The sequence below is a fragment of the Barbus barbus genome, assembly GCF_936440315.1.
Source record: "Barbus barbus genome assembly, chromosome: 19".
NCBI lineage: Eukaryota > Metazoa > Chordata > Actinopteri > Cypriniformes > Cyprinidae > Barbus > Barbus barbus.
Window position 1 is genome coordinate 7,659,267 of NC_136747.1, and position 19,042 is coordinate 7,678,308.

At 36.3% G+C, this 19,042-nt stretch overlaps 2 protein-coding genes across 3 annotated transcripts; one reads left to right on the plus strand and one right to left on the minus strand.

Moving 5' to 3' along the window:
* Window positions 1-1,002: 1,002 nt before the first annotated feature.
* On the minus strand, window positions 1,003-11,252 carry LOC306885704 (UBAP1-MVB12-associated (UMA)-domain containing protein 1-like). 2 transcript variants are annotated; one of them, XM_079442419.1, is made up of 3 exons: window positions 10,802-11,252; window positions 5,953-6,038; window positions 1,003-1,305 (listed from the first exon to the last, which is right to left on the minus strand). In XM_079442419.1, exons 1-3 carry the CDS (start codon window positions 10,878-10,880, stop codon window positions 1,027-1,029), a joined length of 444 nt encoding a protein of 147 aa, XP_079298545.1. In that variant the 5' UTR covers window positions 10,881-11,252; the 3' UTR covers window positions 1,003-1,026. The 2 variants fall into 2 exon arrangements, with proteins under 2 accessions (XP_079298545.1, XP_079298546.1); XM_079442420.1 differs by lacking the exon at window positions 10,802-11,252 and adding an exon at window positions 6,286-6,501.
* Window positions 11,253-11,768: 516 nt separating this feature from the next.
* On the plus strand, window positions 11,769-13,439 carry LOC306885611 (replication protein A 14 kDa subunit-like). The gene is made up of 4 exons (XM_079442257.1): window positions 11,769-12,002; window positions 12,224-12,298; window positions 12,382-12,490; window positions 12,581-13,439. The coding sequence occupies exons 1-4, from the start codon at window positions 11,904-11,906 to the stop codon at window positions 12,661-12,663; spliced, it is 366 nt and encodes a 121-aa protein (XP_079298383.1). The 5' UTR covers window positions 11,769-11,903; the 3' UTR covers window positions 12,664-13,439.
* Window positions 13,440-19,042: the final 5,603 nt, after the last annotated feature.

Here is a 19,042-nt window from a genome sequence, read left to right on the forward strand (position 1 = left end):
TTAAGTTCAATCCATTCATAAGTAACTTAAAGTAATGTAATTTTTGTGATTTAAAAATACTTCATATCCCAGCATAATACGCAGAGAATATATTCTATCCTGAATCCCCTGAAAAGTGCAAAACACTACATTAGTATCAGGACATTGTTCTGTTTGCACATCCCAACCAGCCATCTGACTCAACCAATAGCAACAGTTTAGGGCGGGATAATGTTTGACTGACCAATAGCAGACAGGGCGTGTTTTTGCTTCGCCTTTAAGGTTGATAGGTACTAAATGTAGAGTTACAGTAAATAGAGGACTAGCCAAAAGGCCATTTATATATATATATATATATATATATATATATATTTTGTTTTAATAAATATAATTTGTATTTGAATTAAATACTTCTATTAGCGAATTATTTATTTTACATATGTTTATAGGTCATTGTGAGATAGATTACTATAAAATACATTTCCTATGACTGCTTTCAGTCAATGATCTTAAAACCGATTCCATAAATTACATGAGCTTCCAATAAATTGAGTCTTTGCAGAAGTAAGAAAAACCTAAGGAAGGTCAACCCAGACAGTGACGTCTGAAACATCAAACAGCTCAATGCAACTAAGAAACATAGCAGTTTCAAAACAACCCTATTTCAGTTCATCATCTTATATGCTACAGGACCCCACAGTCAAAATGCTAAATTGCACAGATTTTACACCCGTAAAAATTTGAACTACATTTGAAAAATGTAAAGTCGCAGGTCATCTTATAAATACTCGTCTACTGCGTTAAAACAAGGCAGTAACGCTCATCTCGCAATCAAGTGCAAGATCCTGAGAGATAGTAAACCATTTTGATGCTAATTTATTTAAACTAAAAGGACAATATGTTGAGCTCAACACCCTTTAAGTCGGTGACTGATTTTTGTCAGCTAAAGTAGATCTTTATTTAAGAGGCAAACGGTTAAAGAGAATCTCAACAACCAAAGGCTCATAGTTTACCACGCGTTTAGTGATATAACTGATGGGTAAAGAGTTACGGCTCACAAAGCACAGAGTTCTCCAAGGTGAAGTCATAACGAAAGTTGGCTAGTTTGTCACTCATGTCATGAGGCAGGGTGATATCTGTTCCAAAGGGCAGGCCCGCTTGCATGGCCACGATGTGTGGTGCTAAAGTGAAAGGTATGTCTCCCAGAAGCTCAGGGAGGGCCGGGGTGGCGTCTACAGCATGCGTTTCTGAAGACATCTTGGCAGACGTGGGCTGGGAGGAAGGCCGAGTCGTCTCTGTAATTCCTCTGTTCCCGGCACTGGATGGCTGAACAAAAAGAAAGAGAATCCGCAGTGAAAACTGAGAAACCGGATCTGTTGAGGAGCAGCACTGTTATTATATTCATCACAGCATGTGTGACTCAACTACTGTGCCACTGTGAGCAAGCTCTTTAAATCCTCATTAATGCTGGTTGAGTTCAGATTTTACTCATTTTCATCAAAGTTGGGTGAGATATGTCAGATATCGGTTTCTTTATTACTGTTATGACTGCATATGAATGAGTCAATGAATTTTATGATCTATAAAATCTGGCTCATATCAGTACCCCAAAAAAAGAGCAAAGGCTGCAGCCGCAGAGATGAGAAATCTGGTCTCGTTTGAGGTGGATGAGGAGTCATTACAGGCCTGAAACGTCTCGATGAAGGAAGTCACATGCTGTACCACAGCTAGAGCTGAACTTCACGCTTTAACACAAGTAATGAGGCACAAATGGACAGAGTACATAGATAATAACTGTTTGTAACTAAGAGGGAATCTTTTTAAATCAATGTAAACAATTCTCATTCAACCACACTACTGTTCAAAAGTTTGGGGTCAGTACTTAAATCAAACTTTTACATTAAATTGATCAAAGGTGACAGTAAAGACACATAATCTTACAACAGATTTTTACTTTTAGTACTTTAAGTAAACTGTCTATTCATCAAAAAATCCGGAAAAATAATGTTTTCATTGATGATAATCATAAATGTTTCCTGAGCATATTAGAATGTTTTTTGGAGGATCATGTGACACTGAAGACTGGAGTAATGATGCTGAAATTTCAGCTTTGCATCACAGGAGTAAATTACAAATTAAAATGTGTTACAATAGAAAACAGTTATTTTATATTTATATTTAATAACATTACTGTATTTTTTGGCTTACTGTACTTTACAGCTTTGGTGAGAATAAGACGCTCCTTTAAAATAATAAAAATCATAATATAAATCTTTAAATCTTACCATCCCCAAACTTCTGAAAGGCAGAGTAGACTGTAAAATGTACAGTAGTTTGGGTGTAGTGGTAGCTCAAAAACATCAGTAAGCGACACTGTCATTCCAGTGCATTATTAACTAAATGCACAAAAAGATGTTAGTTTATGAGTGATTAAACGAGAAAAGCTTTCCATTCATGGCTGAGACTTAAGCTGGTGTGTCTGGTGCTGGTTGTCAGAGTTGTGGAGGTGGTTTCACACCCTTACCTCTCCTGTTTGTCTTATATCAATGCCAAACACATGTCAGACAGAGAATAATAATCTATTAATGTCAGTTCTTTACTGTAACATAAGACTGGTACGGGAAAAGCAGAGCAGAGAGGGAGAAGCAAAACCCAAATAACTAACTGAACTAAATAAGGTGGAACTCTGCACTTCCATACAATGAAAGTGGATAGGAGTGAAAGCTGTCAAGCCCCGAGGCTAAAGAGCACAATAAATGCAGTCCATAAGAGTTGAGCACTATATTCCAAGTGTTTTGAAACCATATGATGAGAAACAGACTAAAATTTGACTAATTCAAAATTTAATTGTTGGTATGGTATGGAGAAGAGTATCTAGGCCATTCTATATGAACAGCGGCTTTTGTCTTTCAAGGAAAAAAGTAAATCATAGCAGTCTTGAAAGACGAGAGGGTAAGTAACTGATCAGAACGTTCCAACTATTCATATAAGCATCTAAATAAGGTTTCTGATAAATTCCACTTTTGTGTAGCTCATAAGACACATTTTGTGGTTTCACTGAGTCCCAGAGCTGCTGATTCGACTCTCTGGTCATTTCTGAGGATGTGCTTTTGTGGTGTTTCAACAGCTATCCTGTGAAGTGTCATTCTGTTCTGGTCCATGTTTTGCATGTGGTGTCAAGTTCGTTCCCCTAAAAGTCAGCATGAAATGGAAATTTCAGTCATCATTTGTTCCTTATCGTGAATGAAAACTTTTTTTTAATATGGCTTGTCCATTATTTTGTCCACCTAATTGCAAAATGCACTTTTCCCATTCACAAGTCAACCCCAATAACTCCATGCAAATGTCAACCTTACCATGAAAAAATGAATTTACCAAAAGAACAAAACCCTGTTTAAGTTGTGCGTTTAGGTCTGTATTTTACTGCATTAACGTGCTTTAATAGAAATTTGAAGGAAATCGCTATGCTTATCCACCACTTATGAGGGGTGGACCTATAGTAAAAATAAATTTTCATTCGACTGCATTTCATATTTTGAAATGAGATATCAAATACTGCCCATTTTTACATTTATGTCAACAGTAAGTATTTTGTAGAAAGATGGAGGCCTGTCTGAAAAGTAAATACACTCACTTAGTCTAAACAGCGATGATTTACAAGGTCTAGATTTATGACGTCAGGACGCTTCAGCGCTGTGTCACGTCCGTAACGGAGAGATGTCACGTCCGTAACATTGATTTTTCCTCTGACACGCGAAAACGAAAACTTAAACAAAATTGATATTTTAGGTTTTATAAATGGCCAACCCTTCTCCATTGTGCAGATATTGTTGCTTCTGGTTTGTGCATTGTAATTCGCAGAAAGTCTACAAAATATGTTGTCTCCCAGAAACTCGTGTCTTTTTTTGTCACGTCTGTAACGCATGTGTATTTCCCTCATTTAAAATATAAAACAGGTTTATAGATTGATACTTTTCTCATATCTGGACTCTTTAAGGGGTTTTGACTGCGAATGTCACGTCCATAACGCTAGAATTGCTCTCCAGGCTTATGGGTTTTGCGAAAGCCCCTTTTATTCAAAGAGAAAGAATGAGACTGAGCGTCTTTCATTAGCCACATGTCTCCAGGTGGTGCTGTGGAACAGATTGCTGAATGGCAGCAGCACATGTTGGCGCTGTTCAGTCCTGCCACCTGTCACACACCTGCTCAGCCAGCGCAAACTCAAGGGGCTCTTTCTCTCTCGTCCAGCACACAGCATATGGAAATCACGCCGGCCCGCTAACACTGATTACTCTGCGAGCGATCCTTAAGATTTAATTACTCATAATTACTTCAGGATCAGATTCCTCTGATCGTGTTCATTTAATAATGAAGCTTCCTAACAAAAACTTCTTTCTGTCAAATTGGAAAACATAGTGGTTTGAAGGGCATTAGCAAAGTATAAAGATTTAAAAATGAAAGTTAATTGATATTTGAGGGCTGCACTGTGATGCTTAAATAGAGTCTTTTAATATGTCAAATAATTCAAGTTTTAAATATACCTACAAATATTTTTTTGGTATATAAATATTGTTACACTGAATGACATTTTAATGCGTGTCTTCTGTCAAACATGGTAAAAAATGCATGATAATTATTATTTTTTGTTCAGAAAAATATAAACTTAAACAGCACACATTCTAATGTATGGGTAAAAATCAAAGTTGTATTGCACTTCTATTTTTTTGATGCTTGAAACACACTTCTCGTCTTTGACCCATATATATATATATATATATATATATATATATATATATATATATATATATATACACACACACACACATACAGACACACACACCCACACGACTCAAGCAAGTGCATGATATTAATTAACATTTTCAGAATTTATGCACATCTTGGCATTTTTATCCAGTTTTTGTTATGCAATATCCAAATATTTGCATAAAAATGGGTGGACGGAAACATAACTATTCAGTCTTTATGGAGATTTTTCCCAAATAATGAAAATGAAAATAACAAAACACCAAAAATGACCATGATGCTGGTGCTGTCAAATTAGTGAATTTCAGCAAATTAGTGAATTTCCAACAAGTCCATTGTCAATAGTGGAATGATGTGTCAACCAAATGAAGTTACATTCAAACCAACAGAGCCTTCTATTGGTCAAAACTTAGAATTTGCATTATCAAATTGAACCTGTTGTGAAATCTGTATGGGGAAATTTTTCCACATTTCCAGATTTTGTGAATTCCTACTGAAATGACTGGATTTTTCCAACTGAAATAATGATAAATGTCATTGTACCTTGAAAGTTAACTACATGATTCTGACTTGTATGTGCTACACATTTACATTCTTCTGATGCCATGTGATGATAAAATTTAAGTTATTCACTAATAATTTTCCCCTTCAGTGAACTGTTAACTTGTAAACCTTTGTGACTGGATTAATCAGTTCGTTAAATTATTCAATCTTTTGAGCCGGTGCTTTCAATGAACCGGCTAATCCGGTTCACAAATCACATTGAATGATTCTCACTGACTCAGTGATCCATTCACAACACAAATTCATGGCAATTCATAACTATTTTACATTTTGGTGAACTGGTAGCTAATTCGTAGAAATTTGTACGTTTTTATACAATCTGTGTATGCCACACTCATGGTTAGGTTTATGGACGGGGTTAGGAGTAGACCTTCATATTTACGAATGTGTATGAATCATACTGTACAATTTCATACAAAATCACCATCCTGAAGTTTTCGCATGAGATCATATTGGTAGTTCTTACATTAACAGCTCACTGGTTGGGAAAATTATAATTGAAGAATTATTTCAATTTCAATAGTTAGACCTTGCTATCTGCTTAGGATAATGTATATCAAATAGCTGTAAATGTTTGAAGTTTGTTGTCGTACTGTCACTAGGTAGTTGCAGCATTAATGGATCATTCAATAAAGTGAAACTCACCTTAGATGGTTGTACTATTACATTTGTTGTGGGCTGTACAATGTTCATGGACTGAATCTTCTGTCGCTGCTCCTCAACAGTTTCGCCTGAAAAGCAAAAAAAATAAAAATAATTAATCATTTTAAAATCAATCAGAGAAGAAAGGTGCATTATTCAGCACCCAGCGAGTCCCAAAGCCAATCACGGACCCTTCACGGCAACAGCTTGACTTTCAGCAAGAATAATTGATTTTCCTTCGCTGCCAAGACAATAATGTGGATTAACTACACTTAACAGGGTACTTTTCTGATTACATTAACAGATTATGAAGCATTAGTCCATCAGGGTACTTACATCCACAATCAGCAGTGTTACTTGACAGAAACCTGCAACACCTTGGAATCATAACCAGACACTAACAGAACGACGTATGATATATACATCCTCCATGCAGGACCTGTTGTTTACATCTTTTCCCTGTGTGGAGCAGGATGGTATAACTCCTCCTTGAAAATGAAACCCAGACTCTTCCTGTTGCTCCCGAGAATCACAAAGCTGAATGTCTTGGTGAGCGTTTACTCATCTCTGGGGCCTTCTCACACACACACACACACACACCGCAGCTCCTCCCTGTTACTACCAACAACACCTGCACAAATAAGTCCCTCCGAGATGCAGCCCATTGTTTATGCCCTGGAAAAAAGCGTGTATAACTTTGGTCTAAAGGGGCATTCACACCGAAAGCGATATTATAACTGGAGGTCACGGGGTCATGGTGTTGGTTGCTAGTAGCTGTTCCTCCTGCACTGTAGTTTTCAACTGCATCATGTGGTGGGTCACATACTCTGCTCACATTTGTTACAAATTTGTTTGTTTAAAACGTCCATCTTTAAATGCCAACCAATATATATTTTGCGGCAAAATTCTGTCAGTGTGAATTTCTTATAAGACGTTCCATACCAAAAGGAAGTAATGATGCACCAAAATAAATTTCTAACCAAAACTGAAAGCTTCCTTTCATTTAGGTATGTTTAGGTAGCTGAAAACCAAAACTGAAAATCAAGTTTGGGCAATTGAAACTAAATTTGAGTGACTGAACTCTACCTGTTCTCAGGTGACAGATTAAAGGGGTCATGAACGTCTTTTCTTTATTATTTTGTACTGTTCTCTGAGGTCCACTTAAAATGTTATCAATATTATTACATCAAAAACATCATGAATTAGAAGTAATAAGCTATTTTCTATCCTGTTTTTGACCCCCCTCATCAGAACGCTCTGTTTGAATAGTCTGGTGGATTGTAGACTCAGAAGTTTAAGAGGGGTCGTCTAATGCGGTTTCATGCATTCTGAGTTATCTACACTGTTAAAGAATTGGATTCCCATGCTAAACATGGCCAAAGTTAAAAAAAAATATTTGGCGTATTTCTGTGCCAAATACACTCCTTCCAGATTCATATAAGTGTCGGAAAGGTTTTTTCGATCATGGAATTCCTTGTATGGCCACTTCTCTCAGAAGAGTGTGCGCACAACTAGAGCCCGACATCTGTAAGTTTTTGGGGGCCGATGCAGATACCGATATCAGACAACGTAGTGCTAAATCACTATTCAACAGACTCAAGCCACCACCGCACTGCCATCTATTGGACTGCAGAAAGATATTAAAGGTGCAGTAGGACATCTTGGAAAATGCTAATTTTAGCCTGATAGCACTGAAAGCGTACGTCCCACCCTCCTTGCAAATCGTGACATGGCAGTTTTAAGGGACGGGGTTAACGTTATATTGGACTTATATTGAAAATTCACACAAATGCTCGTGACTCTTTAGCTCCGCCCACGGCACACCTCCAGGAGCTCGGCTGGGGAAAAAATTGTAAAGCTGTATCTTTCTTTTATAAGTATGAAAAAACTAAAGACTCTTTGGAGATATGAAGGACGCAACACTACTCTATAGGTACTCAAGATGAACTTGAGATTGCGTGAAACTGTGTGTGTTATGTCCCCTTTAATTTGGTTGTACTGGACAATATGGCACATTATGTTGGCCGGTTTTTTTTAAACAGGTATATTGAATTCATTCACAGGAGGTAACTATTGTAAATTGGTAATTAGGGTATATTAAACCTAATCAAAAAACAACGTTTGGAAGAAAAAAACACAAAACTACTCACCGATATTGCCTGTATAACTTTAGCTGTAATACATACAATTTCCAAGAGCAATAAATCTGTATTAATTTACCATATTTGATCACTCTTAATATTTATTTGCACTGTCAATGTTGTCATTGTTGCCTTTTAATCTTCAAATTGTACAGTGAGTCAAAGTGTGAACATGAACTGGGTGGTCCTGGGACAGGATGAAATGGATTAAATGCATGTGCCAAATGCAGTCAACTGCTTTAAGACGTGAGCTATAAAATGCAACACAACAAACTGACCCTTCACTAAACTCCCACCTATGTTATAGCAACTATTGTTATTAGTGCACGATTAAATCGCATCGAAAATAAAAGTTTTTGTTTACATAATGTGTATGTACTGTGTATATTTATTATACATATATAAATACAAACACACGCATGTATATTTAAGAAAAAATAGATATGTTTATATATTAAATATATAATATAAATTATAGTAATATAAATATATAAATGTATATACATGTAAATATTTTCAAAATATATACTGTATGTGTGTGTATTTATATGTATGTGCACTGTGTTTATTTGTTATGCAAACAAAAACTTTTATTTTGGATGCGATTAATCATTTGACAGCACTAGTTGTTATTTTACAAATCATATATGGTCAGTATCATTTGCGCTTCAAAGTCAAAAGCAAGGAATATCTTTCCCCAAGAGAAGCAGATCTGTGGCACCGATAAATAATGCAAAGTAAGCCTATATAGTCTCCCTTATGTGTTGTCAGCAAAATCACCGCAGCCTCGTCACCCGGACTGAACCACAAACCCAGGTCAAATGGGCCTGGTCTAATGTGCTGGAGGCGATCCGCTCACACTCTTGATCTCCAACCACATGCACCTGATGAGACACAAGTCAATGACAGACGACTAATTGTCAACTGCAAATTCATTCATGCAGGAAAAAATAACTGAACATGCTTTAAAAAAAGCTGTTTTGTGACTCCTAAAAATTTCAGAAAGTAAATTTGCTTTAAGAATAAAGGTAGTTTCATAACCAAACCATATATAATGCTCCTAACAGGACCAACAAGTGTATTCTGCTGCAGCCTGAGAAATCCATTTCCGGTTGAGCCAGAGCACTTGAATCCTGCACTCATGCCTGGGTTGAGTTCATTTCTACCATACAATTCTAAAAGTATTGTAATTCTAAAGTACTGAGACTGGGACACATGAAGCAAGCTGCACTCTAGACCGGTTTAATTACATAATGTTGCATCATGTACAGTTTGTGTTCCTGTTGCCAAGCACACTACTTAAACCCATGATGAAGAGGTTTCAAACATCAAAACAGACATTGAGTAATTCACTTGGTTATGAAATGAACCTGAAATGCTGAGAAAGTACTTTGAAGATTATGACTAAAAAATAGAATAATAATGTCTTTAAATTATTTTATAATACTGCAACTTTGCATAAAGAATAAGTAATAAAAATGAGTAATAATTTTTTTGTAGAATTTAGTCCCAGATCCAAATGCACTCTGTATAATCAATACGAAATCACAAACTGAGCTTATATACTCTATTATCTATCACTGTAGACTTTAAGACATCCTGACAATAGTGCAAACGCAGTAATTTAATATCAGTTCAAATGAATGTCACAAGAGTTAAGTGACAATCCAAAACTGCAGGCTTTGAATAAACATCAACTTCAAATGAATTCTCTGTTCATTTCCAAAGCTTTCTCACAGCACGGTTAGCCTAAAATTGGAGAAGCATTCAAGTTTGCCAAACATCCATCTATCCTCAAATATTCAGCAGTAATTTTCCATTCCCCGGTTTGCAATATTTCCTCAAACTACATGGGCACATGGAATGAGCTTTTCAAACCTGGCTCGAGCCCTCAGTCAACATATCCTGCACTTTATGAAGCATGGGATATCGCGTTCCCTTTGACCTACATTCCCTCTAAAATAGTTACAATGCAGATTATATAATTCCTATCTGCCAGAAGTGCAAATATATGTTACCGTGGAGCTGTCTGACAAGCAGAAAACATAATTACTGCAACTAGCACAACAAAAGGAGGAAGTATGTGGTTTCACTGTATCTGTCAAGGTTACAAAGTCAATTAATTTGACCGACGCTGACCCTTTCCCATTTGTATCCACTCCAGGTACAGGAAATCAGGGCACAGAGAACCCCAACATATGACGTACTATGGCCTGATTAATCAAACTAAGCACAGAGTTAGAGAAATCTACAGCAGGGGTGTCAAACTCAGTTCCTGTAGGACCGGAGCCCTGCAGAGTTTAGATGCAACCCTAATTAAACACACCTGATCCAGCTAATCAAGTCCTTCAGGCTTATTTGAAAACTACATGCTTTGTGTGTTGGAACAAAACTCTGCAGGCCTCTAGAAACTGAGTTTTGCACCCTTGAACTACAGCCTTCACACTAAATGTGAGGATTGAATTATACCGCCCCCTTGTGGAAGATCAGCATTAACCAAACAATGTTTTGTGTGGTTTATAGTTAGGATTCTAATTATAACAATATTTCGAATGGCTCTCTGTGTTGATGGATGGAAAGATAAATAGATAAACACAATAGATAGACAGACAGACCGATCTATAGACAGGCAGACAGATCTGGTAGTCAACTAAGAAAATAAAAATGTAGACAATAATAAAGGCAGTTCTAAAAATGATCAAATGACTTACCAATGATGACAAATCCATCAGTTTCTCTCTCAGAAGATTTTTTGGCTCCATCATTCTTGAATCCGAAAAACTTCAACATCCTGTGTCAGAGTCACCCAACAACAACAAAACGTGATTTGCTGCTACGGGCCGAGTTTTACAATTCTGATTTACCTATTCTTTGTGGATTCAAAAACAAAACGAACGTGGTCTATTTAAAGCTATAACATGAGCTGAATTCTGGGATGTTGTTTTGTTTTTCCTAGAGGGACTAGCAAGTTAGCAAGCGTTAGTTTTTAAACAATCACGCGCTATGCTGCCATACAACATTTCTCCTGAAATACTGTAAACAACAAAAATAACAATCTCTTTGAGATAAACACTGTCTTACTTTAAATCATATATGAATAATATTCCACTTCGGCTGTAGTAAACACCGAGCTAACGTTACTCGACTGAAGTTTTGTTTACGAGTCCTTCCCACGCGCCGCGTCCAACTGCTTTTTCGCTCCGTGTGGAAACCAAAGCAGGTTTTAAAAAAAAAAAACTACATAATAATAATAATAATAATAATTAATGTTTCTGTAAATATTTTACCAACACCAACACAAATGTGAAAATCTTGATTAGGAAAACAATTAAAGTGCTTATTAATTAACCAGGATTATAATTTAAAAATATATATAAACAGAAATAATATGTTGTATAATGTGACATCTTATCAACGATCTCTATATTAAGAATGTGTAATTATAAAAAAATAAAATAGTCAAAACGCACTCTGTAAAGCTTTTAAGTTATTTCTGCAGAATTGTTGAATATCTGTTCAACAAAATGTTGTACTGTATTTTGATATACTGTTAATTATACTGTTTGCTGATCATTTGATTTGCAATACAAATAGAAATAATAATAATACTAATTTGAAGTGTTCAAAAGAACCGATTCGCGGACTGACCACAACTAGGAACTAGTTCACAGGTCCTTTGTTTTTAACATGTTTCTCTGACGCAACGGAAACGGTGTCTTGCTCTGAGTTTCCCCGCGGTTCTGGAGTTAGACTCGACTGGTTGGGAGTATTTTCGGGTTTTATTTTTTGTATAATTTGCCAAAAACATCCACAATGACAGGCGTTTACGAGTCTCCGAAACCCAGAATCAGTGCGTCGATGTTGGCTCAATACATCGGTCGATCAGTCTGCTTCGTGGGACGCTTGGAAAAGGTATTAACCTCTTATACACTAATAGTCTGAAATGATTATTAATGAACTTAATGTATTTACTCCGCACAGTAGCCTCTGACTGTATATAATGAAAAGATAAAAGTGAATGATACATGATATGAGGGTTTCATATAACTGTAGAAAGTGCACATTAATGGGGATTGCTATGCAGAATGCAATATTAAAGTGTTTTGTGTAACAGTATGGTTGTGTATTGACAGGTGCATCCATCAGGAAAGGCTCTTACTCTGTCAGATGGAGAAGGAAAGTCTGCATCAGTGGAGCTCAATGAACCTGTGAGTGATCAGATCAGTATGCTGCAGCTCTCTGTGTTTGTCTCTATTTATTAAGTATGTTTCTTCTCTTCTGTCCTGTTCAGCTGGATGAAGAGCTGAGTGGGATTGTGGAGGTTATTGGGATGGTGTCGAACAAAGGAGCAATTATGGCTGTTTCATATACTCAGTATCGAGAGGACAAAATCTCTTTTGGTAACGTTACTCATTATTATATTGATACTGAGTTTTATTTTTGTGTCATTGCATGCAATGGGATGTAAATAATTTTCATTTGTTTTGCAGATCTGGAGCTGTACAACGAAGGCCTGAAAGTTCTCCATGATTTTCCCCAGTATTACCCGTTTGAGGTTTCATTAAGTGCTTAAACTGCACATTTTTATTTGCCTTTTACAGTTTCTGTATAATTGGATATTTACTGTGTTTGTAAAAAAAATCTGTAAACGTTGTTTTGTTTTTGTTACTTGAAATAAAACCTTAAAACCCTTGGTTACATTATTGACCATACATTGACAAAATAAGTTTGGAATTAATTTACCGTTTTACAGTGTTTTTCTTTTTTTTAAATCAAGAAGCAAAGCATGATTAGGAGGCAAAATTTAAGAAATCAAACATTTTCTGTAATTCATTTGTATAATCTAGCACACCAATCTCTCATAACTAATTTAATCTCAACTAAAATGGATTTGCCTCCATTAAGCCACTTAATTTAATTATTATGAGGGGGTCTACAGATGTTTTTTTTGTTATTTTAACTGTGTATAATTGGGGGGGGTCGGGTCAAGTTTAAATGATAGGCGTGTTAAGATGTAGTTTTGTGTTTTTATGGGCAGTTTTCTATGTCATATACCTGACAGACAAGCTTATTAAGGCAAGTTATTGCTAACATTGGCATCGCTTTGGCAGAAAGTGATCAGTTTTTATGACCGTGTCACTGAAAAAAGCAATTTATGAGGTTGGTCTACAGACATATCCACATTCAAAGAAGAATAATTTTTTTTCCCAGATCATTTTATTCTATGCTTGTCTTCCAACATTTTCTGCAAGTGCAACCAAGCTAATTTATTTTGGTCTTTTTTCACTCAGTTCTGTTTGCTTATGTATTCTACCACTAGATGGCAATAAAGTGAAAAACTAAACGGTCAAGTCGGGTATCTTATTGTGACTTCTGAGTTTTTTTTAAAACCAAGACAAGGAAGGCAGTAAGAATTAAAATGCATTTTTGCTTTAAGGTTTTCTACACAATCAACCTATAAAAGTAAATCACTCATGAATGAAAATCAGATAAAAATGTACTAACCCTCAGTCTATCCAAGATGTAGATAAGTTTGTTTCTTCATCATTTAGAATTACATCACCAGTGGATTCTCTGCAGTGAATGGGTGCCGTCAGAATGAGAGTCCAAACAGCTGATAAAAACATCACAATAATCGAAAAAATCGAAATTTCCACTGGAGGAAGGAAGCATTTTTATGGATTATTATGGACTCGTTTGGCTAGAAGCAAAGGGACAGATTGTCTTGTCTGAATTCAGACTATTTTCAAATAGCCTAACTAACATTATTCAGAAAATATGGTCTTATACAACAGTGAGCAGAGGACACTATTTCCACTGACACTCGTGGGAAACTAAAACCAGAACTCTGGAATGTTCTTTAATGATGTGAGAGAGGCTAATATTTCTGTGGAAAAACTTGTACCTTTACAAAATTCATCAATGTGTCAGAGGGGGGAGGGGGTACTAACAGCAGTTAGTTGTCATATTTAGTAACTCCCATGTTTTTATGACAAGACAAACCATCTCCATCAGGATAAACTCCTTTAGAATTAAAGATGCATTCAGATATTGTAGTTTTTATATGATGATCAATAGGTGCCCTTTGTAGTGCTCACTGGTGTGGTGAGGAGTTGCCTGAGGTCAAGCAGCTGCCATATTGTTGCAAGTTCACACAGGAGTGTGGCAATATCTGTAGCTAGCCTAGTATGTGGAGAAATATGTAAAGAATTGACAAATTTTAATATATTGGAAAAGAGTAACATCATATTAGGTTTTAAGCCAGCTATTTCTATCCTTTGCTGTAGTGTGTGCGTAGGAAATATCTGATCACATTTCCAAACATGGAATGACATGAAGAATCAGAATAAAAGGAGACAGACCAAATCCAGAGAAATGGCAACGTCTCCAAGATGCTTGAAAAAACCTCCCTTCAAAGTTACCTGAGAAACCATGCACAAGTGCACCGAGAGCAAAAGCTGCTTTAACACAAAGGGTGGTCACAACAAATGTTGATTTAATTTAGTTAACAGAAGTTAATTGATAAAGGGAATCTATTTATGACATTATTTTTGAAAGCATCTTCACTTTACAGCATTTTTACACAAATTTTTAACAGTTCGGTAGCTTTGCAGGGAGACAGACTGGATGATGATCAGATCAGATCTCTGTGTGGCGCACTGGCTGTTGTCAGACAAAAATCTCACTGGATTATTACAATTAATTACAAAATGAATGTTTGGAAATGTAAACTGATATTTACTACTGACTCTCTACAGCAAAAGACAGAAATAACTGACTTAAAACCATTTATTTGTTGGTGAAAATACTACTTTTGCACAGTACTATATACAATGGTGTGAAAAAGTGTTGGCCCCCTTCCTGATTTTAATTTTGTTTTTGCATGTTTGTCACACTTTAATGTTTCAGATCATCAAACAAATTTAAATATTAATCAAAGATAACACAAGTAAACACAACATGCAGTTTTTGAATGAAGGGTTTTAAACATAACTGTGGTTTATCACACCTGAGTTCAGTTTCTCTAGCCACATCCAGGCCTGATTACTGCCACACGTGTTCACAATCAAGAAATCACTTAAATAGGACCTCCCTGACAAAGTGAAATAGACCAAAAGATCCTCAAAAGCTACTCATCATGTTGAGATCCAAAGAAATTCAGGAACAAATGAGAAAGAAAGTAATTGAGATCTATCAGTCTGGAAAAGGTTATAAAGCCATTTCTAAAGCTTTGGGACTCCAGCGAACCACAGTGAGAGCCATTATCCACAAATGGCCAAAACATGGAACAGTAGTGAACCTTCCCAGGAGTGGCCGGCCGACCAAAATTACCCCAAGAGTGCAGCGACGACTCATCCAAGAGGTCACAAAAGACCCCACAACAACATCTAAAGAACTGCAGGCCTCACTTGCCTCAGTTAAGGTCAGTGTTCATGACTCCACCATAAGAAAGAGACCGGGCAAAAATGGCCTGCATGGCAGAGTTCCAAGACGAAAACCGCTGCTGAGCAAAAAGAACATAAAGCCTCGTCTCAGTTTTGCCAGAAAACATCTTGATGATCCCCAAGACTTTTGGGAAAATACTCTGTGGAGAAAGTTGAACTTTTTGGAAGGTGTATGTCCCATTACATCTGGCGTAAAAGTAACACAGCATTTCAGAAAAAGAACATCATACCAACAGTAAAATATGGTGGTGGTAGTGTGATGGTCTGGGGCTGTTTTGCTGCTTCAGGACCTGGAAGACTTGCTGTGATAAATGGAACCATGAATTCAGCTGTCTACCAAAAAATCCTGAAGGACAATGTCCGGCCATCTGTTCGTGACCTCAAGCTGAAGCGAACTTGGGTTCTGCAGCAGGACAATGATCCAAAACACACCAGCAAATCCACCTCTGAATGGCTGAAGAAAAACAAAATGAAGACTTTGGAGTGGCCTAGTCAAAGTCCTGACCTGAATCCTATTGAGATGCTGTGGCATGACCTTAAAAAGGCGGTTCATGCTCAAACTCTCCAATGTGGCTGAATTACAACAATTCTGCCAAGATGAGTGGGCCAAAATTCCTCCACAGCGCTGTAACAGACTCACTGCAAGTTATCGAAAACACTTGATAGCAGTTGTTGCTGCTAAGGGTGGCCCAACCAGTTATTAGGTTTAGGGGGTAAGCACTTTTTCACACAGGGCCATGTGGGTTTGGATTTTGTTTTCCCTTCATAATAAAAAACTTCATTCAAAAACTGCATGTTGTGTTTACTTGTGTTATCTTTGATTAATATTTAAATTTGTTTGATGATCTGAAACATTAAGTGTGACAAACATGCAAAAAAAAAAAAAAATCAGGAAGGAGGCCAACACTTTTTCACACCACTGTATATATATATATATATAAAAGAAATGTCTATGAATCCTTCTTACAAAAATGTATTTATCACCTTAAATGTCAAAAATGGTGCTCATCTGCTTTGTATAATAATAGTCTTCTTAATGCATTTTAAAGATTTTGTTCATCATTACAAATGCCCCTGACCAAATATGTGTAAACCTGTTTAAAGTTCATGACCTTAAGTAAAACATATTACTGCCACATGCCATTGACAGTGGAGGTAACCTCACCTTGACCTTTAAAAAAAATACACAACATGCTGACAGAATGTATCTGACATGCTTTATAATGTGTCTTCCTTTTAAAATAGCCCTTTTTGGCTCATCTTGGGTTTAAGTGTTTTCATCAGATCTTTTTGCTCCACGGATGTACTCGCTGCCTCGGGAAGGCTTCTGCATATCATCTTCTGACATGTTTAACAAATCACCCACACACAATGGCTTCAAGAAACCCTTCGTAGCCTGTGGTCACACATGTAAGTTCCCAGAGCCGTTAAACTGTCTATTAGCACCGTGCAACAGCAAATCTGTGCAGCACTTTGAAGCCACATATCATTTGTTTACACTGAACACCTAAAGTTCACAACCCACAAAGTCGAAGCTCATTCTGCGGTTGGTTCTAGCGCTTAAAGGCACAGAATGATTAAAACGCCACTCCATTAGTTTTTCCTTGTCATGACTCCAATTGATGCGCCCCAGGCAGCAGATTTGGAATTTACTTCAATTTGGCCACTCTATGAAATAACTCAAATTATTTAAAATGAAAAATGTGATGTGAAGTATAGCAGCTGAGATGAACTGTCACATTATTTTAAAATTAACTTGTCAAACTCAACCAGAAGCAATTAGAAGAAATTAACATGTCATTCTCATACCGTCAGCAAATAGAGTAAATTACAGGGTAAATTATGGTATCATCAGTCAAATACTTTGGCTTTATTGACTTATATCACACTGAAAAAACAAAAAGTAAACTAAAAATGGTAACATCTAAATAAATTTTATTCAAATCAAAAATATTATTCAGCATCACTGAACCAATTTATACCAACAAAACTAATGTTAATGTTCTCAATAGCTCTTTGAGGTAATAATAAGAAATTGGATATAGGCCTATATTATGATGTTAAAATACAATGACAGTTTCATAGAGTCAAACTTTTCAACTTTGACTCAAACATTTCATGTTGAACAGCCACTTTAAGAATGGGGACAAAAATCTTAAGGATGTAAATAGAGAAGACATCCTGCATATATCACTTTTATCAATTGTCAAGTTTCTCCTTATGACTTAGTGCTGCAAGTGACAACTTAAGTACTGTTTAAAAATACGACTCCTGTTGAAATCACATTGTCAGAATACTGTGATCTGATCTTTACATACTGACGCATAGCTTAGATGTATACAACAGCACAATGTCTGAGGTGAATTTAAGCAGATTTATGATTCTTACATTAGAGGAAGGATATATTTAACTTTCTGAGGCATACCAATTACAAATGAGTTTTCTCCTAAGCATATAATAAATTAATGGCAGCTGTATTTACTGTGGTTGTCCACTGATATTCTTCCACTCCTCCTCTCTGTAAGTCATTCTGAGTGCCTCGTTGCCCTGTCACTTTTTTGTAGCTTGTCAGGCGGAGAGGCATTTCACTCAATGGGCCATCAAGAGGGTTTGATAGTCTCTGCATTTTTCAAAGAGCTGAGGTTTATCAGATGAGTGGAGGAATGTGCATTCATGGGACTAGTGTATATGACCGTTTTCTGACCTGTGTAGTTCAAGGAAACACTCACAACAAAGTTTGAACACGCCAAGCTTTATTATTGTTTCTACATTGGAGAATGATAGTCATAACTGTGTAATAGACAACCTGAGGGTAAATTGGACTTATTTTGTCTTGTGGGAGACGTCTAAGTATCTTCTGTGAAGGGCAGTAATAAGTGAAACACACATCTTCATCCTGTTCAAAAGTTTTCACGCCCAGCTCTTAATGCATCGTGTTCCTTCTGGAGCATCAGTGAATGTTTGAACCTTTTGTAATAGTTGTGTATGAGTTCCTCAGTTGTCTGTAGTGTCAAAATCATACAGTCAATTCTGGAAAGGGCTCAAATATGCAAAATATGCTGGAAAACCAAAGAATGTGCAGACAGTTTAACTGTTCAGGACAAACAAGGGACTCATGAACAAACATTTATCATATGAGCTATTATATGAGCCGTTATTTTACTTTGTGGACTATTTTTTATGTAAAATATCTGATTCGGGACTGTACTACATAAAAAGCGTGTGTGTGTGTATATATTAAAAGATGGACATGTATATACACACACACACACACATATATAGTTCCATATAGTAGTAATTTTCTATATATTTACAAAAATCGTCTACAATTTATCTAAATACTTATTCTATGCTTTTAATTATAAGCCAATATATTTGTTTTTATGAAGTTTTTTTTTTTTAAGATCACGAAAACCTATATTCAGCCTAAATTGTGACACATCTAAAAATTCTTTAAGAATAATTACTTTTAAAAACTTTACAAAAGTTACACTTTTGACACTATGG